Below are 23,013 nucleotides of genomic sequence, written 5' to 3' on the forward strand. Positions count from 1 at the left end.
TTAGAGAGACACTTCCAAGTCATCATATGATGAGTGATAATTCTATTAGTCAACAAGCACCAGGCCTTTGGGTCTGCAATGATTATTGAGTTAATGGACTCATTATCAAATACCTTAATAGGAGGCTATGACTCAGTTATCTCCATAACTTTATCATTTTAAGGACCTAATAATTTTAGAAGATTTAAATAATTTAGAGGATGAGGTCAGATAAACCAGCTTATCATGATCCTCCCACTGGCTTCACCAAGTCAGCTTAAGGGAGACCATTAAAAGGGCTGATCTAGGAGCACCTAAATCAGTCACACTGATTTACCTAGCTGACATGGGTCAGCTCGAATAGTCAAGTGATCCGATCAAAACATAATTTCATCAAGAGGTCAGGTAAGTTCGATCAGTGGGAGGGTCTGCCAAAGCTTGCCTTAGATACCATCAGAAATGGCCAGGTAAGCGGGCTCCCAATTAAAAACCACCGGTCTGATTTACCTTAGACACCAACTGGTTTAATTAGTTTTGATTAGATCAACCTAACAGTTCATGCTAGACCCGCTTAGCCAAGAATCAAGTCCATTTGGTTCTCGTTAAAGACATGGACTTGACCAACTACAACTATTGTAATTGATCTAGAGAATCCTTGACCTAATCTAAGACAACAATTGATTAGATTTAGTCAATTCTCTAATTAAGTCCATCTGTAATCTAACCATAGGTCTAACCCAATTAATGGACCTAATTTCTAAAAATCCATTAACCTAATGTGTTATGGTTTGTGTCTTAGGTTCTTCAATTCACAATCCTAGAATCTAATCAAACAACTTCTTAATTCTTAATTAAGTTTTGGGTTGAGGGTTGGGTTTGATTTTTCAAAAAATAATTTTTATATTTGTAAAATAATTTTACAATATGATTCTACCAACCATATTGCATGTTTGATTCATAATCAAGATACAAGTGAAATAAACATGAAACTACTTTAGATCTAATCTAAACAGGTTCATGTAATTGAAATAATTTCAACTTTAAATAATTTTTTTATACAAAAATTATTAACAAAGAGATTTTATTTCAGATTTAAATACCTTTTAAATCTAATAAATCATAAATTTAATCTAGATCATATCTAACAAATTTATGATTAAAGATAGATCTACACAAACTAGGACAACCTTTGCACTGTAAAGGGTAAACCTTACAGCAGGACAACCTTGCAGTTCGTGATTGATCTAAAATTTTAATTTTAAATTTAATAATCAGATTATAAATTAGATCTAATCTAAGAAATAATCTAAGCATGTATAAATAATTATGTAATAAAGAACCTATGGCTCTGATACCAATTGAAGGAACCAGATCTAGGATCTCAGGGTTAGATCTTGAGACTTTTTCAAGATCATACAGCGGAAGACTAAAATAAATCAAAATTTATTTTTTAAAATCAGAGAATCCCTAGATCTAAGATCCTATTACATAATTATTATATAGTATTAAATCAAAAATTAAAATATATATATACAGCATGAACTACATGTTGATCATATCAACATGTTTCTATACTACATCTAATGTATGTATTAAACAATAGATCAGATCTATTACCTTACAAGTTAGATGTTCTAACATCACTGATCCGGGCTTGAGGATGATGTTGCAAGCCGCACATGTGTCCGACCTCTAGGAGTTATCCACACGAGCCCACGAATCTCGATCAGAAGTCCTGCTTCAAGAAATCAGTATAGTATGCTACTACTGCGCTGATCCTTTTTTGATGGTTGATCAGGTGCCTCCTTCTTCTTGATTTAGACTCTTCCAAAGATGGAAAGTAGAAGGAAGAGTTTCAGATCTGAGACGCTCTCAGAAAACTCAAGATGGAGGGAGGAAAGATATGAAAACGAACAACCCTAGAAGAAGACCCTCTTCTTCTTCTCATTTTTCTCTCTAGATATCCTATCTTGTGTCTATTATATCTCTACGATCCAAAGGTCTTTCTCTCTGATTTTTGGATGGCCCAAAGATCTCTCAATTCTCTATCTTCTTCAAAAATTTTATGAAGAAACTCATTTTATACAGAGAGATATGATAGAGTCCTTGTCTAGGTCAAATACCTAGTCAAGGCTTATCCAAACATGGCAAGATAAGGGGCGCCCAACTCTTGAGCACCTCCTCCTTATTTTCATAGATGGATTATCAGCAAAGGGTGCACAATGTGTACCCTAAAAATCATAAAAATTTCAAAAAAAAATTTGGATAAATTCGGTGCAAAATAAAAAGAGTTTTGGATTTCTAAAACTCTATCTCATAGAATTTGAAATCCAAATTTATTCCTCTTTGATTTGATCCAAACCACCTTCCATGTAAGAAAGAAGAGAGAAAACCTTTTGTGAATGTGGGAGAGACCTGGGAGAGGGCTTTTGTCACACAAAATAAGAGGAGATTGACGTTGAATGAGAGAGAGGGCGTGGGGAAGGCTTATGTGGCACAAGGTGGAATCCTAGTCTTACTAGGATTCTATCTTATGACTTGTTTTAATTTAGTTTCTCAAACCAAATTAGATCAACCCAATTAAAATAGGTCTTAACCCAATTAAGAACCTAATTTAATCAGATTAAATTAGATTTAAATCTGATTTAATTTTTTAATCAAATTAGAAATTAGATTGACCCAAGTCCTAGTTGAACTAGGACTAGTTTTTTCTTGCACTTGGCTTATCCAATAAACCAATTGGACTTGATCCAATCAAGCCCAAACCAAATCTAATTAAATTATATTTAATTAGACTTAATCTCAGTCCATTGGCTTAATCAAATTAAGCCAATTAGCAATTGAATTGCTAATCGATCCTCCTGCAACACTTGCACTGGGTTAAATGTCAATCATATTGATCATTTAATCCTAGAATGATTCTTAATCGTTGATCAACCATCCGATCGGATCATGAACTCTAATGTGTGTGACCTCATAGGTCCGAACCTAAGCCGGTAGCATAGAAATAAATTTCTGTACCAATCGAAGTGACTATCTAGCAATGGTACCCGACGACCGGATAGGTCGAATGTGTAGAACAATATCCTTAGAACCCATGCGGATATAGTTTTCATATAATTTATCCCCTTGACCAAAATGATCATAGGACACCCCAAAGTTCAACTATCAACTCTGATCAGGTTGTCCACATTGTATTTCAAAATATCAAATCCATCTAATGGATTATCCTGGTCAAGGTTTTGCTAAATTAAAATACAGCGACTCATTCTTCTTCAACTCTTGGAGTGGTCAATCCCATCTCGATCACACTCTGACTTCGCAAGTACTTGACTGTGCCCAGAAGCCTTCCATCCCTGAATTAGAAATTTAGTTAGTCCAGTACCAAAGTACAGTGAGTTGCTTGCAAGTCACTGAGGCAATCTCAGGTCTAAGGGACACTTATACCTATATCCCATTAGAGACATTCTCGACAGCAGAATACTCTGGAGTTGGTCACGTTCAATGATGATGTACCAGTACATCTCACCTGTATGCCATACCAGTGTCTCCACACTCTTTGGTTAAGAGGACAACCAACCCATATGGCCTACAGCGACCTATGCTCGATAGAAGCTGTCGTCCTTATTAACAGCCTATCATTTGGTCGTGAACTATTTTAAGGACTAATCGATAAATTCTCTCTTTATCGAATCTAAATAGTCTTAAGGACTTTATCATAACAACGGAGTTCATTAGAAGATGAAAGTTTACGATGAAAATGCCAAATATATTTTATTTATTAATAAATCAATTACAATACTTGATTGCTCAACCGTCAACAGCTTGACGATTGGCTTTTTGGGACACATTTTCCAACACCTCACAATCCCTTTGATTAGTCGGCTGGCCGGCAGTCGATCGGCACGAGACTGGCCGGCGACAAAAGGGCGACAACGGACGGTTCGGAGGGATCCAAACTGGTGGCCGACGGCAACCACCGACGTCCGAAAAATCGAAAAAAAGAGGGTAAAAACAGAGGTTTCTTCCGCAATAAAATCCGGCGACTCCAGTCACCGGCGATCGTGCACACAGGCACAGGAAGAAAGGAGGAAAAGAGAGGAAGGAGAGGAGGCTCACCTTCGACACCGGCTAAGCTTTCCGACATGAAAATTAGACGGGCACAGAGTCAGTCTTCCGCATTGATTTTTCGGTGATTGCCGTCGATGGACTTCGGGTTCTCCGATAAGAGGGAGAGAGGAGGGTTCTCCTTTTTAAGTAGAGTCGGAGTGGGTCTCTTTCCGACTCCGGTTGGGAGACGGTGAGAGGAGGAAGAAGATTCTATTTTCTTTTTTTTTTTTTTTTTCATTTGGACTAGGGTTTGTTACTTGGGCCGGGCCACGACAAAAGAACTCCTACGAAGTAGACAATGTTTGCCAGAATCCTCTATAACATGTAAATAATTATTTATGGAGTTGGAGATGAAGTATTATCTTTCTAGGAGTAGGACTTGGAAAGAAGTCTAAGCACTTCTGAGCAACCATCTGTTTCCTTCACTTAATATTCCTGGATAAAGCCAGATCCATCGATGAATTTCTGTTGGGATTCAATTGGGAAAACTGAAGATGAACCATGCCTGCCTCGAGGAAGCAGGGGAGACCAAATCCCGCTCTGAGAGTAGTCAAAGTCGAAAGCCATGGGATCCGGGAACTTGCTGAGGAGCTCCTGAGACATGGATGGATCAAGATACTCCACTGTAATAAGTTGCTCTGCTATCACGGGGCAATGGCAGTAGTATCCTCCTTGCTTTGGTTTTGGGTTGGTTTTTTGGGTGGTGGAAGGAAAGCCGAGAGAAAAACAAAAAAAGAGAGCGGAGTTTGGAAGGGTAAAGGACACGGGAAAGTCTCGCAAGCGACTGTTTTGACAGTTGAGATATTAAAATATCATCAAAATACAAATTAGGACTAAACATAGATCGAATTTAATTATATTTAAAAAAAAATTATTTAAATAAATTTTAATAGATTAAAAAAAATTCAATCCACTGTCAACTATTTATCATGTATAAATTATTTGAAACTAAAGTAAATGATTTATAATGAATTCGAATGAATTCTGTCAGTTTGAATTTCAATGTTGATCCAACGTTGATTTTAAATCTAATATTAATTTATTTAAATTTATTTATTTTTTTATCAATTTAATATAAAAAAATTTAAATTTTATAAATATTAAGTTTATTTTTAAATTTATATAAAATAAAATAAAATAAAATTTATTTTTTTTGAAAATAATTACGTCCGAAAATTTTTACTTTTGAATTATGATGTGTTTCCATCAATAATTCAATATTAATATTTTCATTAATTTAAATAATTAATAAAATATTTTTTAAAATAAAATATCAATAATTTAATATTAATATTTTTATTAATTTAAATAATTAATAAAATATTTTTTAGAATGAAATATTAAAATTTAAATATTATCATCTCAAAATAAAAAAGAGTTTATAAAATATTACATCAGTTAGATTAAATTTTATACGGATTAAGAATGTAAAAACTAGGTTCGATCGTTAATAATCGATATTTTATAAAATTTAATTTAATTTTATTTGATTTATATCTTTCGAAATCGATATTTATTGGATAGGATTGGATGTATTTTTTTAAATTTTGATTATCTACGCAGCCCGAGATCAAACTTCCTCTTGGACCGTATCATTTTTTCAATGGTTTCACCTGGGAGATGCAATCTGGCTGTCCCTCGAAGGTTGCGGTTATGTTGGGCGGTTGAGATTCCATCAAGTCTGAGGCATTTGAAGTGATCACGGCCATCCATCATCAAATACCTTTTCTTTAATCAAAACGCGTCTAAAGTAGGAACCTCACGTGCCGACTTCATTTCGCCGCACGTGCGAAAGTGGAGCCAACCAACTAAGTAATTCTCGCTCGCTTAAATTGGTTCGGAACTTTGCTCAGAGAATAAATTGGTACGGGACTTGGAGGGAGGGGGCCAAGAGAGGGGATGCCGATCGCCCGACCGGAGCCAAAAGATGCCCGCGTGATCGCCCACGTCGACATGGATTGCTTCTACGTCCAAGGTCTCAAACTCTCTACACTTTCTCTCCGTTTTCCTTTCCCCTAATTTCTAACTCCTAAACCCCTGAATCTTTTGTTAAGATTCTGATTTGAAATAAATCGTCGCTAATAGCTGTTTTTATGTCATTTAAACCAAGTATTAATCTTTTTTCTGGAAATAGTAGGATCGAAGCTGGTCTTGATTTGATCATGTCTATGGATCTTTTCCATAGAGTTAAATTAGTTGTTTTTATTTTTTTTTCTTCTCTTCTTCTGTGAAATTACACGATAAAAGCATCGGGTCGTGAAAGGAAATTTTGCTGGTCATAGCTTTAAAGCTGTTGAATGTTGGAAAAATCATAGGTTATGTCGCAAAAATGACTTTCCTCTACAAAATGAGGGGTCTGTGAGGTAATATGCCAAGTTTGTTGCTTATCTGTGTATATCTATTTTGTTTCTTGCAGCGGAGCAACGAAAGAATCCTGAATTAAGGGGTTTGCCGACTGCTGTAGTACAATATAATTCTTGGAAAGGTGGGGCCTTGATTGCTGTTAGTTATGAAGCTCGAAGATTTGGTGTTAAGCGGTAAGCTTTTCTTCCCTTTCTTTAATTAAGTCATTTACTGCTGTGTTGTTAGCTTCCAGAAAGGCAGAAACAATTTTTTGCTACCTGGACTGTTAGTTCTATGCGAGGGGATGAGGCAAAGAAGGTCTGTCCAAACATCCAATTAATTCAAGTTCCTGTTGCCCGTGGTAAAGCTGACTTGAATCTATATCGCAATGCTGGCTCTGAGGTGTGTCGGGAGAAAGGAGATGATTACTATTTGGTTCTCTTTATGATTTCAATAGATTTAATAACAAAGCAACCTTTTATGCAACTACCTTAAGGTAACCCTGACAATAACTTGGGACTTTTGGTGGATTCAAAACTGCAGGTAGTCTCGATACTTGCTACAAAAGGACGGTGTGAGCGGGCATCAATAGATGAAGTGTACCTTGATCTTACTGATGCAGCTAAATCGATGCTGTTAGAAACCCCTCTAGAGGTGTTGGAAGCAATTGATGAAGAGGCTTTGAAGTCACATATTCTGGGTGTTACTAATGTAAGATACGAATTTTTGTTCCCCCTTCTATTACTTTTTTTCGGAATTTAGGTTTTAGGAATGTTGTAGTGAGATAACACCAATAAATGTATACTAGTCTGCTTATGCATGCTTCTGTCTCAAATTATCTTGAATTGATTTAAATGATTTGGCCCTAGATGGATGTTCAAGTGATAATCCAGTGTATTTTAAACAAGGTTAAGTGGGAAGACTTGTTGTTACTAGGTATATTTCTTGACCCTTTCATTCCTAAAGTTAATTTTGGTGGTTTCTTATGTTCAGGATATAGCTGACAGGGAAGGGAATGTGAGGGAGTGGCTCTGTCGGAGTGATGCTGACCATGAAGATAAGTTATTAGCTTGTGGAGCCATTATTATTGCACAACTTCGGACAAAAGTTTTAGAGGAAACCAAGTTCACATGTTCAGCTGGCATTGCTCACAATAAGGTAACTGAGAAGGAAGTTTAAAATGAGGTTGTGACTGCTTGCTTGATCCCCTTCAGCAGTTCCTGTACCATGTGTGTGCATGCCCATACATGTATTGTGTGTCTACATGTGCAAAGTGCGGTGTTACTTGGTTCTTTTTAATCAATGTAATTCTTAAGTGCTATGTCAATGCCATGTTGTATGATGAGCTTTTGTTACAATTTTGCTTCTGATTCAAGATTTTACAATGCTTTCTTTTTTTATTCTCCTCCTTTTGTTGGCTCTTAACACATGTTCAAGATTTTACAATTTTGCTTCTTTTTATTCAAGATTTTTCTTATCATGAACTCTTAACTCATTGTTTCTGCTAGCATTATCTGTTAACTTATGGAATCTACGACTGATACTTTGTGGCAGATGTTAGCAAAACTTGCCAGTGCAATGCATAAACCTGCACAACAAACAGTGGTACCATCATCATCAGTAAAAGATTTACTGGCTTCCTTGCCTGTGAAAAAAATGTAATGCATGAACTTGTTGCTTCTCTGCACTGTTTCATTTGGAGGGTGGTGGTGTCTAAATATCTTGCCAGTCTAAATAGCAATGCTAAATGCAATTACCTTCACTTGTTCTTTCATAGATATCAATTTTTCATCACCTCTGACTTTGTAGGAAACAACTTGGGGGAAAGCTTGGAAGCTCCCTACAAACTGATCTTGAAGTGAAAACTGTTGGTGATTTACTACAATTCACTGAAGAACAGTTGCAAGAGCACTATGGCATTAATACAGGGTGTGGTAACATTAATCATTTAGTTACCATCTACTTTAGTAAGATATTAACCTTGTTTGAGTTATATATTTTCTATATATTTTTTTGGTGTTCCTAGTCTTGGAAGGATCATGGAATGTTGGACTCTAGAATAATTTGGTTGTGTTTGGAAGTTTATGATATGCCAAAGGTTAAGTAGAATGAGTGACAGAATACCATAAGACTAGTGATCGTTTGAGGACAGCATTGTAAACAAAAAAGAAGTTTCTTATGTATAACGTATAAACAATTTTTAATACCAATTATTTATGGAACCAGTCACCAAAAGGTGATTGTAGATGAAGCTTTTATAGCTGATTTCTAAATTCTGGAGTCATTATCCTCTTTAACTTATTCTCCTCTATGTTGGATCCTTTTTCTGTGTTTAGTGCACCTTTTTACATATCCGATTATGGTGCATAGTGCATTTTTATTTGGATTGCATTGTTTGTGAACTTTACCTTCACTGAGTCAAGTAAAGACAGTTAATTTTTTAATGAAGAAATCATATGTTTAAAAAATATCAGTTTCCATAATACTTGGAAAACTCATTTGCCATTTTGTTCTTAGTAGTTATAATATGCATTATTCTTATAATAAATCTTTAGAATGAATATATCCTAATATCTAATATTTTTGTTACTCTATCATGTGGTTAATACTAGATCTTTAGAATGAATAACTCCTAACATCTAATGTTTTTTTACACTCTAGCACATGGTTATGGAATATTGCAAGAGGTATCAATGGAGAAGAAGTTGAGGATCGCCTTCTACCTAAGAGTCATGGTTGTGGAAAGACATTTCCTGGTCCACAAGCATTGAAGACTACTGCTTCTGTAAGATATTACCATGTGCATATCATAACATTACCTACTTTCTTTTTACAATTTATAGTTCCCTAATGTTACGTAACTTGCATAAACCTTCAACATAGACTTCAAGTACCATTTCACACACACACACACACACACACACATGATACAAGCCTGTTTTCATTTTACAAGTGTAATAGTATGAGAATACATGTTTTATTTTTATCATGGTTTGCTGAACTAAGCCGAACCACCCACTTCACCCTGTACCGAGCCAAGCCATTGCCGAGTTAGTTTCGCATTGTTTTTCGAAACCACCCCCGAATTGCCTGTACCGAGGAAAACCACCCTCATACGGTATTGAATTAAACATATCGACCTGTACTGAGATAAAAATTGAAAAATATGATTTAACTTGATCTGTTGAAGTAGACTGAATCACCCGATTCACCTCATACCGAGCCGAACCGACTGGTACGGGTCTTAGTGTCGGTTCTATAGACCTTGATTTTTTATAATTTTGTAGTTCCCTAGTGATGCTTAACATTCACAAGCCTTCAATACATAGACTTCAAACACCATTTCACACGCATGCAAACATAAACAGCTGTTCTCTTTTTACAATTCTAAAATTCTCTAATGATACTTGACATTCACAAGCCTTCGGTACATAGACTTTAAACACCATTTCACACCTATGTGATTCTTATCTTTTTGAAGAGTTCTACATCTGAAAGTAAAAGAAGGTATTAACCATTGGAACTTGGAGGGAAATTTATGACATGCTGATATTTGATATTTCCAACAATTTGGTGGATATGAATGCACATACAAATTTTAGTCATTTAGTGAAATTGGCATCCATATTTGGAATGATAAATTTGATTTTACCTGAATATGATTAATACATATATTTCTTGCCTGTTGTGTATCTCTCCATAATGTATGCCAGGTTATAGCACATTACAACATGGCATACATATTGTGCCACCCCTTTGCTGGCAGCACAGTATGTGATGATTTAATCTTTGTTTAACCTGTACTTTACTATATCTTCTTTCAAGGCTTAGTTTTCAAAATGGATGGAAAATATTAGGATAACTGTGACTAGCATGTTGTGAAGCATGATACGTATTGTTCTAGCCCATTGTCAGCAAAAGCCAGTATGAGATGTATTAATCTATGATTCTTCTTTCACCCATAATGAATCATTTCCTTCATCTAAGGTTTAGTTTGGACATTTGATAACAAAAATGGGGATAACTGCCTTGCATATGCTCAATTGGCATCCTCATCCGTGGGACAAAATGGGATAAAGCTTAGTTTGTCTGTTGATCAAAATTTGTTGTCCCATCTAATGATTACAGTTTACTAGTGCTGTGATTGCTTGTCTGTTTAAAGAAAAAAACATCTCCATTTTTACTTACTACCTGGTAGTACAGCAGGTCAGTCATTTCAAAAATGAAGTGGGAACAAGAGGGGTGTATTGTGTGGATATCTCAGCGATGTTTCCTGTGGAATTGTCATATAGTCCTTCTCTGTTGCTGGGATTGTCTTGCATTGCTTGTCCTATCTAAAATGTCTGGCTAGCTGAGGTTACGACTATTGTGCCTCTTATCCAGCTCTTGGGTGGTTACCAATGTGAACCTAATGTGGTGAATAATGCTAATTTGTTTTCCCTTAATTAGATTATATGTGGAGCAGAGGGGGGAAATGCTAAGAGGATGTCTCAACTGTTTAAGAGGTTACAGCTGTAATATGAGTTTAAGGCTTTAGTTACATCCTCTAAATACCAAATATCCACTTTCAGTCCTTTAACTAAGTTTTGGAAAAATCTATTTACATTCTTGTGCTGCTTTGAAAATAATGTGGTACATGAGTTTATTTGAGATACAGCATTTGAACTGCATTACTTTGAATCTGACGATATAAGATAGGATTTTCATTCAAATGTAAAGGAGAGGCAGACATTAATACTTTTGGGCGTATTAACTCGTTAAGTTGAATCTGGCTTTTGGACTGCAAACTTAAGTATTCATATTCTTTATTAAACTTGCTCCTTTGTCAAATTATTAATTTGCTAAAAAAGTAAAATCAGCCTGGTTATGTATCCACTTATCAAGTTGATATTTGAATATCTTCATACTAATTATCTAGAGTATCACCTGGACATCTAATTTTCTTTTCCAATTATATTATAGCTTACGTATGTACTGCATCTTAAATGATTCATTCCATCCGTCCTGCAAGTTGATATAGTAGGTTTAGGTGTTAGCGAGAGCACTAGAGCATAGCTCTTAGATCTACTAATATATGTGCTCTTTTAGACATTAATTTGTAGTTTTCTTATGAGAAAGTTTTTCTGCCACTGTTTTTCTTATTTGTGTATTCCAAATATCCTGGAGCATGATAGGTTGAGAACTGGCTTAATCAACTGTGTGAAGAATTGAGTGAACGCATTCAGTCTGACCTGGATCAGAACAAGCGGCTTGCGCACATGCTGACCCTGCATGCTAAAGCATTTAAGGTTTTCTTTTTTCCTCTCAGAGTCCTTCATAAACTATTTCCAGTCATTTCTCTGCTTTTTATCGAGGAAAACAGACTAATGCTTTAATGCATGTGTGCATGTTTTAGCACTGCACATGTTTATATAATGGTAATTCCACTATATTTCCACATTTATTTTGTGTTCTGCAGGTAAATGATTTGGGCTCTCACAAGAAATTTCCTTCAAAGTCGTGCCCACTGCGCTATGGGACTGCAAAAATTCAAGAAGATGCAATGAAACTCTTTGTTTCTGGTCTTCGTGAATTTTTGGGTTCGCAAAATGTTGGATGGGGCGTCACATCTCTTTCTGTTACAGCTAGCAAACTTTTAGATATACCACATGTAAGTTTCTAGCAACTTTATTTAGAAACTGTTTTCACATTCATTTTGGAAGGATTTTGCCATGATGTAAACTTGCTGTCTTACATTTGTCTTCCTAGCTTCATTATAACTGCTTATTTCTAATCAACTGACGCAGTTATTGATTCACAAAATCTGTAATTTGCTTTTAATTTGTTTATTGAAGGCTGGAAGTACATCAATAAACATGGTTAAACTTAAAATATATTGAGAATTGTGAAGTTATAATATTCTTATAAAATGTTTAGATTTTGTGTTCTTTAATAATGTATCATGAATACGCAATTACTAAAAAGTGACAATTATTGGCTTCGTGCATGTGGCATCCTATTCTGTGATGATATATTATATGATCTTGACTTCAAATGCTAGTTCTGTTTTCCTTAGAAATTTCTCATACATCTTTACCTTTTTTTTTTTGATCACCATCCTTTTTTCTTATTTGGTCATCTTACTCATTTCAGGTATGTATTTGTTCTTGATGGATTCTTTCCATCTTTTGTGCTTTGGCCCTTTATTAATCATATTACCTGCAGATTGTCAATCAAATTATCTTGCTGGTTCTTTTCTTCCTTTTCCTTAAATTTCTGTGTTGATTGGATTTTATTTTATCCAGAAGTTTCAGTTTTGATTTTTGGATACTTTCCTTGAATTAGAGCTGCGCTGGATCAGCAAATCTAATGGTCATGTTTACCAACAAAGTAATAATCTTGATTGTGATTTGTAGTAACCTTGCTTTTACCATTTAGTGGCTGCATTTGTTGATCTGATGTTCATATTACGATGTTGGATCCCTAAATTGTTCATTGACAACATGAAAGAATGTAAAGTCAATATGGCTGTCTACTACCAATCTTATGCCATGGATTGCTACTGAGTGGTGTCCTTGTCCATTATGATGCTATGGAGCACATGCAACTTCATAGAAAAAGTTTTCTTATTGGAGTACGGTAAGTTTCTAAAAGGTATTTGAATATATGATTACTGAACAGTATTTGGTGTGCTTCATACATCAGCCCTGGATCCAAAAAAGAGTCCCGGCGTGCTATTGAGGAATTATCAAAGTGGTCGGAGTATTTATTAGGGGAGGATTAGATATTCCTAAGCATTTGAAATATTTTTCATAGCTATGGTGATGCTGAACATTGCTCCTATTTCGCTGCTGAAGTATATGGTAACTACTTAAATTTTCTCATCCATCAAGGTGGTGACTTCGCACAAGCACTTGGTTGTGATATCACATTAAACAATCAACATTGGTAATCCACGTTAGAAATTATTTTCAACTGTTGAGGTGTGAACCGGGTGCATAGCTTACATATAGTCTCTTGACTTGAAGGATAAGGCACCATGCTGCATTCTGAGGATTAGTAAGAATTTGGGGCCAAACTCATATCGCCCATCATACCTTGGATTATATCCTTGACAGGGAGGTCATTATTTTACTGGGTCTAGGTGCGAGCGAAGGTTAGGCTATCCATCAAGGAAACCATCATATAGCATTGGATCCATATGGGGACTGACACATGATCAGACAAAGCAGTTTTAGGGCCCAAGCTATTACTTATTTTTTAGAAAATAATTAATTAGTTTGCCAACTTATTAGACTTAGTAATTAATTATTTTGCAGAAGGTTTCTCATGAAAGATTTTACCTGAAAATTGTTGACGTGATCCAGAGTCCCAATAGACCATGATATGATTAAACATTTGATAATGCTTATGTTCTCAATGGTCATACAAGGATACTGAAATGATGGGGGATCAAATTTGTAGTAAAAGAGCTTGTGCAGAAACATGGAGACTACTAGTTTCATCCTAGCTCACCAAGGTTTGGTAAAGTATTATGGGCATCGTATCCCCATGCTGAGTCATGTTACTTATATGTGACATTGCAGACCTGAAGGGCAGATTATTGGTGATGCAGAGGACATTGGTTGAGCCATCCAAGTAATGTGTCTACCACATGTCACCTATCTCCAGTTATTAAGTAGAATAAGATTCTCATTATTTATTTTCTCAATTATTAATTGGATCAGGTAAGATCTAATTGGAGACTTAATTGAGCCTTTATTAGGTCTGGTAGAGCCCAAGTGAATTAGGTCAATTAGGTCAAACCCGGTAAGTACGACTGGACTTTGACGAAGTCTATTTCTAGTTAGACTAGGATTAGGGGAAGTGATCGGCCACTTTTCCTGGTGTGCTGCCCCTCTGCTCTATGGGATAGGAAGCCGATGTTCCTTAGGAAGGTCAACTCCTAACAGAGGCATCCAAGAAAGGAACTCCCTCTGTTCTTGGTGTTCTATTTTGACTTGGATACTAACATAATGGCTAGTTGGGGCTGGCCACTAAAACCCTAGCTATCCACTATTGATATCCGGTAATAGGGGGTGGCAAAGGTTTGAGAAAAATTGTGGCACGTCACATAGAGGGAAAAGAGAAAAGATAGAAGTGCCATAAGCTCTGTTCCAAGAAAAGAGAGGAAAAGAGAGAGGTTAGATCTAGAGCAATAGATAAATTCCTTTTTGCAAAGCATCACATTGGCTCAAGATTTGCTGGAGTCTGCAGGTCAACAAGGTTCTTGGGATTGTGTTCATGCTTCAATGTGGCTGCTGGTTGTAAGGCTTAGAGGATCTTGTGCATTCATGATCTTAGCAGCTCCCAATGCAAGAAGTACAACTCCTGAATTGCATGTGGCTTGGTAAAAAAAAAAAAAAATCCTCATTGAGCTTGTTTTATGCATAGAAATATGACACACAAAGTTCTAAACTTTCACTGCTTATACCCAAAATGTATCCCCATGTCCATCAGAGCGGTATTGGTTCGGGTTTGGGATTGGATCCAAGTGCTAGGACTAATACATAAAGGCATCAAATAATTAAATAATTATTTTCTAGTAACTTTTGGGATGCCTCTAGATGTTATGCTAACTACATCAGGCATGCACTAGTCTATGCTTAGAAGTTTATTTTGATGGGCTAAAGGTCCTTGCTCTTATCAACTAGCATTATTGGCGCCTCATTCTAATATGGATAACAATCAATTCTTCTGATGGTATGCTTGTGTTACATCCTATTGCACACCTATTTTGCTCTTGATCCAGAATGAAGCATAGATTGAAATTGGATTAATTAATACAAGCCTCCCAAGCAAGGTTTGCCATCTCAGTATCGGGTCTTGTACTGGTGCCAACTTGTTACTATGTTGGTATAGAGCCGGTTTGGCATACCAAGTATCGGTACACCCTCCATACCATATACCGTTACCGAATCGGTATGGTATGATATGCTTCATGCTGCCTGATTCTGTATGGTACGGCAAACCTTGCTCCCAAGGTAGCATTGCAATCATATTGTGCAGATTTTATGCAGGCGAAATTTATTGATATGATTATAGATCTGAATTTATTTTTAATTTTATATACCATGGATTTATTATTGCTGATAAGTACTAAAATCGGGACATGCATTGGATGCATGGAAAAATATTATTATGGTTTGAATGTGATTAGAAAGCAAATTAAAAGATATAATTTTGGCACTTGTTGTGCATAATTAATGTTAGATATTTGCCATGAGATGATGTAATTTTGTTTATCCTGGGGGTTAGTGGGAATAAACAACAATATCTTGCTTCCATTAATCGACACGTAGATGATTAAGGAGCATCGTATGTGGCCAGCCACCCTTGGTGGACCATATAATTTATTTAAGGCCACAAGTTCTAATGTTTTGCACCCAAGATGATCAACAACTATGCATGATGGTATCTCTAAGTGATTACATAGATTACTTGCTTAGAAAAAATCAATGGTTTGGGTCCTTTGGGAGGATTGTGGATTCGACAATATCCATGCTCATAATATCTCTCAGTTAGTTTTTGCACCAATAATATATTTTGTTGCATGCGTAGATCTAACCATGCAGGTAAAGCCAAAACTAATGTCAACCCTCTGGGATGGTAGCATGGTATAATGTCCTCTCTAGTCTAATTTGTGGTGGTTAATTGGTTGTTGATGGTTATTAAATTTTAAACTAAAGACCTAGATCATTATAATGTGTAGGTCTCAGCTATATTATTGGCTATCATGTAAGGGAGCTTGACACTCATCTTGCTATTCATAGGTCCTTTTTTTTTTCATCTTGCTACAAGGAAACTATTGGTTGAAAATTGTTGTGGCTTTCTTTCATTGATTTGAGGCTACTCTTTCTTGCCATATTTGCTTTTATCTCAGCCAGTTCATGTGATAGGACAATAAATTCACAATTTCATAATTCGCAAATTATTGTTCACATATTCTACGAAAACGATTAGTCAGCTTCAAAAATTTTTTTGCTGGATTTGAGATAGAATTGCAGTGGAGCATGGAAAATTACAGTGTCTCTAAAGGAGGGATTTGCTTCTTTATTTTCTTGTATTTGACTTATTGTTAAACTTCATTTCATATGCTTTCTTGCTCTTGCTTGTGGTATCTCATGGAGATAATCCGGAGGATGTTATCTAGTGGAACTATCTAACATCAGGAAAGCTTCTGGTGTGGTATAAGATGCTTAAAATTGACCATGCCTTTTCTGTCTTAATAACTTCCATGGGATCACATGAAAGAATTGACTTTTACATGGACGCACACAAACTCATTGCTTTCATTTGGTCATTTGGTGCACATTGCTTTTGGTAGGGAACATCAATTGTAAGGTTTCTTCAAGACAAAAATGCTTCCATTTCATTGGCTGGTTCGAATGTGTCCATGGAAGAAATTGTTCCCTTGCCTCCAGCAGGTATTACTCCATCCTTGTATCTATGTTTCAGTTACATGTTTCTTTTTTTTTTTTTCCACCATGACTTCAGGGCTGATGCTCATTTAAAAAGCAAAAGCTACGTGACCTCAGATCAAAATGGGAAACAGAATGAAGGTGCCTCTGAAAAGATTGGTGATAATAATGACACGTTGGTTCAAGATAAAGCTCTTCGCAGAAGAGGAACATGGACCAGAAAGCCGAAAGATAAGGTATATTGACATGGTTAATCTTAAACTAGTGGTCATGCTCAACTTCATCATATCTATTTGTTTCTTTTAAGGTGTGACTTATTGTTTAGCTCTTGCTTTTGAAGAATATGTTTGACCAAATCATATATCATATTAGTTTATTGCACACTCCCAATCTGTTGTGCATATATTTGAAGGTTTGATCTTGAGTTTACAGCTCAAACACTGTTCTTGTCGAAGTGTTGAAAAATTGTTTGGAGGATTATCATTGTTTACATTCTCCAAAACTGTCTAGAATAATTTTCTATTATCTAGTTATTAATGAATTTAGGTTTCTCTAACTATGGTGGGGTTTCAACTGAAAAATTGAAGACTCAACATGGGCAGTCAGATTAAATGAGAATTTCAACATTTCAATTCTTTGTTGCACCGTGGTTATTAGGCATGAACTTGACATAGACACAGCTAATTGGTTGGTCATTTATTTAACTATTGGATCAAGTCAACTGGTCTGACTGGTGATGCCTTAAAAAATATTGTAATTATAAAATTAGATATTGGATATGGAAATTATCAAAATAATAATTGAAATATTTCTAATTTTAATCACAATAAAGAGTTCACCTATGTCAAATTTCAAATATATATGGATTAGACGTATTGTTATGACATTATTATAGGATGCATCACACTAGATGCCTGATGGGTAGAGGGTAGAGAAAGGGCAAACACAAGGCAAACCAATGCAAAGTCGGAAGGATAGCAAAGGGTGATTTCTTGTGATAGCACATAATATAGTGGCAAATACATTATGTTTATTTGTATAGACTTCACTCGCTTATGGTTCTGTGGAGGAGAAACCCATGGGGAAGAGCAAATAGTGGGTCTTAGGAAATGGAACGGCCCCCCAATTGGCTTGTAGGTGGTGTGGATGTAACAAGGGAATTGGTGGATGCAACACTTCTCGGTTGGGCCAGCCTTCGCCAACATGGCAAAGGCAGGAAACACAATAATTTTGAAGGTAAGCATCTCCTTGTCTTTCCTTTTTTGATTTTAGTAGTATGCCATTCCCCTGTCCCTTCTCTCTCCATTTTATAGGCATAGATGGGTTGATATATCCATCTATTTCATCAGTTGGGAAGATAATTGTTAACCCAAATTTGTAGATGTTTTGGAATGCTAATATAAGAGTAATGAATATCTCCCATTTTTCTCTCATGGTGCATGCATATGGCAGCGATCAATAAAATTAAATTTTTCTGAACATTTGTAAAGGTTTTGAATAGTAAAATTATTTTTTTTCACTAGAAGCTATTGGAAACCTTCAATTTGTAGAGTCATGAGCCTTTCTATTGGTTAGCCATCCTTACGGCAAATGTATGTGCAAAGTGGCGCTACGATGGACCAAACCCCTAGCACGACCCCTTCCCCTACAATGTGCTGGACCTCATGGAGGAATTTTGGCGGAAGAAGCAAATCGAGGTGGAGTTGTGGTTGAAGAGAGATAGGAGAGAGAATTTTCTAATAACAAGGAGAGTAGATTGATATTCGATGTCCTTCTGGCTGATTACATGGCTTTTTATAGATGACTACCTCTTCCTACGTGCCACATATTTCCCATTATTGTTTCACTGTTGCCTGCTTTTATGGACTCATGGTCACAACTAACAAACTACTTCTAAACAACCTTGACTCGTGCATCATTTTCTCAACCTACAAACACCCTTGACTTATAAAAGCAACCAGGACTCTTGACCAAAGCAAACAACCTTGTCCAAATAACTAGGACTCTTGACCAAGCGATAACCATGTGCATTTTCCTTCAGCAGATGGAGTGTGTGCCAGGTACCTTATTGACATAAGTTGGTAGAACGGTCCTTGTGGGTGCTAGGAACATATTGCAAATGGAGTGGCTAAATCTATGCAGCAATCTGAATTTTTATAAGAATGATGCATTGGAATTAATGCGCTTGGTCTACTCTGTTTTGAAGTTGGATATGTTAAGAATTTTCATTATTTTTTCCTTCAACTGGTTATTCTTTTTCTTATGCACCTTTTAACCAAGATAAATGAAGCCCATCCTTTAATGTGCTAAATTTCATTTCCACAAGTTCGGTTCCTGAAATATCAGCTAGGGATGGTCAAAACTTTTGTCCTGTTTGGCATTCTTCCTTTTTCTTTTGTTTCTCTACAAATTAGTGAAATACCCCAGAGAGATGGATGTGGAAGGTAACATTCTACTCTATTCCTTGCTTCTATTTCACTCCTTTTTAAAAGCAATAAGTCTTTGCTTTGAAATGCTGAACATTTTACAAGCAATTTGAAAAAAAAACAAAAGGTTTTCATCATGCGTGCTGCTGAATCTGTTTCTTTTTTCTTCTTGGTTTGAGAAAATTAAAACAGAGGACAAAAGCATTACTGGATGGGCCATTTGTTTTTCAAGATAAGCCTTGTACCCACTTTCAGACTCAATTCTATATAACATTATGTCTTCCACCATTTTAGACCTTCCGTTCTTTAAATGTGAATGTTAATCTTGCAGCCTACAGCAATGGGATACATGACACAATATTGTTTATAAAACTGATAAAATATTGCATAATGAAATAATTGATATTAATTGCAGATGTTGGAAAGAAAGATCCTAATGTACAGACACTATAAACAGTAGTGTAAGCATATGCCTGTCCTGTGAGTTATTTTGAATATCTATGATCTAATAACCTATTGTCAGCTTATATATGATCTGAGCATCTAAGCTTGGGACAGTGTATGTCTTACAAATTTTTTTACAGATATGCCTACTTGGATTCTATTGTTACTGTTACTTGAACATTCTATGACTCAGATGAGCTGTATATTTGTTATCTAAAAGCATTGTTGGTTATGGCAGGCAAAATGTTCTATTTTAAATTTTTTTCAAGGCAGCAATTCCTCTTCTTGGACGACAAAAGAGGCATTGGATGGTTCCTTTCAAGATCATGCACCCTTGTCATCTTCTGGTAAGTCTTATTCTTTGCTTATTCTTTGTGCTGCAAATTGCTATCTGAGTATCCACTTTACCATTACTGACTGAAAAAGTTCTCATTCAGGCAATCAGCTCTATTCAGGGGTGAACAAAATTGAGCAACAAGGAGGACCTGCAGAGGCCAACAATGGCACTGGCGCACATCCCAATCAAACCGGACAAAAAATTGATACATGGACTTTCAATATTGAAGATATTGATCCATCAGTAATAGATGAGCTGCCTTTGGAAATCCAAAGCGAAGTCCAAGGCTGGCTTCAGCCACCTAAGTGTGCAAATAAAAGAGGTTCCAATATTGAAGGCAGCAATTCCTCTCGGATGTTTAAAGATCATGCACCCTTGTCTTCTTCTGGTAAGTCTTATTCTTTCGTCATTCTTTGTGCCACACATTGCTATTTGAGTGTCCATTTTACCTTTGTTAACTGAGAAAAATTCTCATTCAGCAAATCAGCACTATTCAGGAGCAAACAAAATTGAGCAAAAAGGAGGACCTGCAGAGGCCAACAATGACACTGACACTCATCCTGATCAAAGTGGACAAAAATTTGATACGTGGACTTTCAAAATTGCAGATATTGATCCATCTATAATTGATGAGCTGCCTTTGGAAATCCAAAGAGAAGTCCAAGGCGGGCTTCAGTCACCTAAGCATGCAAACACTAGTAAAAGAGGTTCCAGTATTGAAAGCAGCAATTCCTCTTCTTGTATGACAAAAGAGGCGTTGGATGGTTTCTTTAAAGATCATGCACCCTTGTCATCTTCTGGTAAGTCTTGTTCTTCCATCATTCTTTGTGCCACACATTGCTATTTGAGTATTAATTTTTACCATTCTTGGCTGAAAAATTCTCATTCAGGAAGTCAGAACCATTCAGGAACAAACAAAATTGAGCAAGGAGGGCCTACAAAGGCCAACAATAGCACAAGCGCTCATCCCAATCAGACTGGACAAAAATTTGATACGTGGACTTTCAATATTGAAGATATTGATCCATCTATAATTGATGAGTTGCCTTTGGAAATCCAAAGAGAAGTTCAAGGCTGGCTTCGGATACATAAGCGTGCAAACACTAGTAAAAGAGGTTCCAGTATTGTTCATTACTTCTCATCCGCAAAAAAATCATAGGATTATGGATGGTTTTAGATTATTCAGTACTATAGAGCATTGCATATTGAAGTCCAAGGCACTGGATGGGAACTGAGTTATCATCTGGGGTGGAAGTTCCATGTAGCAACCTGACTCTTGGATGTCTTTAAGAATGATGACTGAAGTCCTACAGGCTAGATTAGCTATGAAGTCATATAATGTTGTCTGCAACCTTTTAAAGATTCATATTTCATTCTTGTGATATTACCCAGAGCTTGGTCATTGAAATCTTCCAAAGGCTATTTCACAGATATAGTGCCCCCATTTTTCCCTTATTTCTAGTAGTTGATGCTGGGTGAAGATTGTTGGAGCTGTTGGTCAAGGAGATGCACCTTCATACTTTCACATTGTGCTGAGTGGCTGCCGGTCATGTATCTCACAAGCCATGTGATTATTGTCTATTAAAATTTTGAGATTATCTATCCATGTACAATTTTTCTTTTTTTCTCTTGGAACATCTCTTTTTTTTTTTCCTGTTGTAATTCTGTCTAAACCCACTTATGTATTTGTTGTGAATGTTATAAATGACATGCATAATTTTATCCTAGCTGCTCCTAATGATTGGGTTTTCTTTGTAAATACCTTCTCACTCTCTACCACCCATTAAGTACATATAAAAAGTTCATCGAAAGCATAAAAGCAATTTAGTCATTAACTCATGTTTATTTCAACAAATCCTATGACTTGTGCACCATTCTCCTTTTGCAAAGTGGCACGAAAAATTGTTGATGTGCACCCTTTGCAGGAATTTACTTTTTTACCACCCGATATATGATGTGACATTTTTGTCAGGTTTGCTCTTTATGGCTGAGAACTGCGCAGCCCTGTCCTTTGGCAAGCTTAACAGCGTCTTAAATAGTTGCAAAGAGGCTACAACAGTTGAACAGCAGATTATTAGGAGATGCTTGATAAGTATATGAGGTTGCAGTTTCCAGTGTTCCACTATTGTTGTCTACAGATGAGCTTTTGGTTAACCAAATTTGAAGACAATTAAATGCAGAAAATTATGTGTTGTTTAACCCTTCCCTTTAATAATGTGATGTTTGACATTACTGAAAAGAAAAATGTAACTAAATGTTGGGATAGGATAAACGTGCTGGGTTGACTGCAGGAATGCTCAGCACTATACTGTAGTGGTTTCGTTGTAGGTGGGATAGGATAAACGTGCATTTCAAGAAGAGAGATGAGAAAGAAACATGAAAAGAAGAGAGATGAGAAAGAAACATGAAAAAAAGTTGAGTTAGCATTTGGTAGGGAAGTCGAAGCGTTGCTGAGAAATAATAAAAAATTAGAGTCAAATTCTTGGATAGGGTCCAAATCCTTAAGTTTGCTTTATATTAATAGAGATTTGGCTTCGGTTATTGGATATTCAAATGTAGGTTGGCTCTTTAAATTTTATGATATTTAAGAGAGCATTTTATATGGGGTGATCAATCAAGATTAAGGATGATATGGATAGAGATGATGAGATCATCGTATTTGATTGTATTATGGTGATCCTACGTGGTAGTGATTCCAAATAATTCCTATTATGGGGTCATACTATCTCGTTCATTATTCTTGGGACTCATTTTCGGATATCCTTTTCAGATCGGCTTAAATATCAAGGTGAACTCTAGCGACGAACATTATCTGGATGTCCTGATGAAGAAATGGACTTCACCGGACTTAGTCCTCAAAAATTATCTTGGCCATATCTGAGGATATCAATGTGCCACCATTGATTGTCAGACTAGCACAGATGACTTCGGTTAA

At 36.2% G+C, this 23,013-nt stretch overlaps 1 protein-coding gene across 4 annotated transcripts; it reads left to right on the top strand.

The window, feature by feature from the left end:
* Positions 1-5,950: 5,950 nt before the first annotated feature.
* LOC105035291 (DNA polymerase eta) lies at positions 5,951-21,805 on the top strand. 4 transcript variants are annotated; one of them, XM_010910813.4, is made up of 16 exons: positions 5,951-6,064; positions 6,506-6,626; positions 6,723-6,834; positions 6,976-7,143; positions 7,426-7,590; positions 7,987-8,090; positions 8,242-8,361; positions 9,094-9,217; positions 11,607-11,720; positions 11,891-12,082; positions 16,778-16,877; positions 16,989-17,107; positions 19,980-20,088; positions 20,179-20,466; positions 20,558-20,878; positions 20,969-21,805. In XM_010910813.4, the coding sequence occupies exons 1-16, from the start codon at positions 5,989-5,991 to the stop codon at positions 21,235-21,237; spliced, it is 2,502 nt and encodes an 833-aa protein (XP_010909115.1). In that variant the 5' UTR covers positions 5,951-5,988; the 3' UTR covers positions 21,238-21,805. The 4 variants fall into 4 exon arrangements, with proteins under 4 accessions (XP_010909115.1, XP_073115623.1, XP_010909116.1 ...); XM_073259522.1 differs by having other exon boundaries at positions 20,687-20,878; XM_019847288.3 differs by having other exon boundaries at positions 6,018-6,064; positions 6,506-6,574; positions 6,679-6,834.
* Positions 21,806-23,013: the final 1,208 nt, after the last annotated feature.

This window comes from Elaeis guineensis, chromosome 6, assembly GCF_000442705.2.
Source record: "Elaeis guineensis isolate ETL-2024a chromosome 6, EG11, whole genome shotgun sequence".
Classification (NCBI taxonomy): Eukaryota; Viridiplantae; Streptophyta; class Magnoliopsida; order Arecales; family Arecaceae; genus Elaeis; species Elaeis guineensis.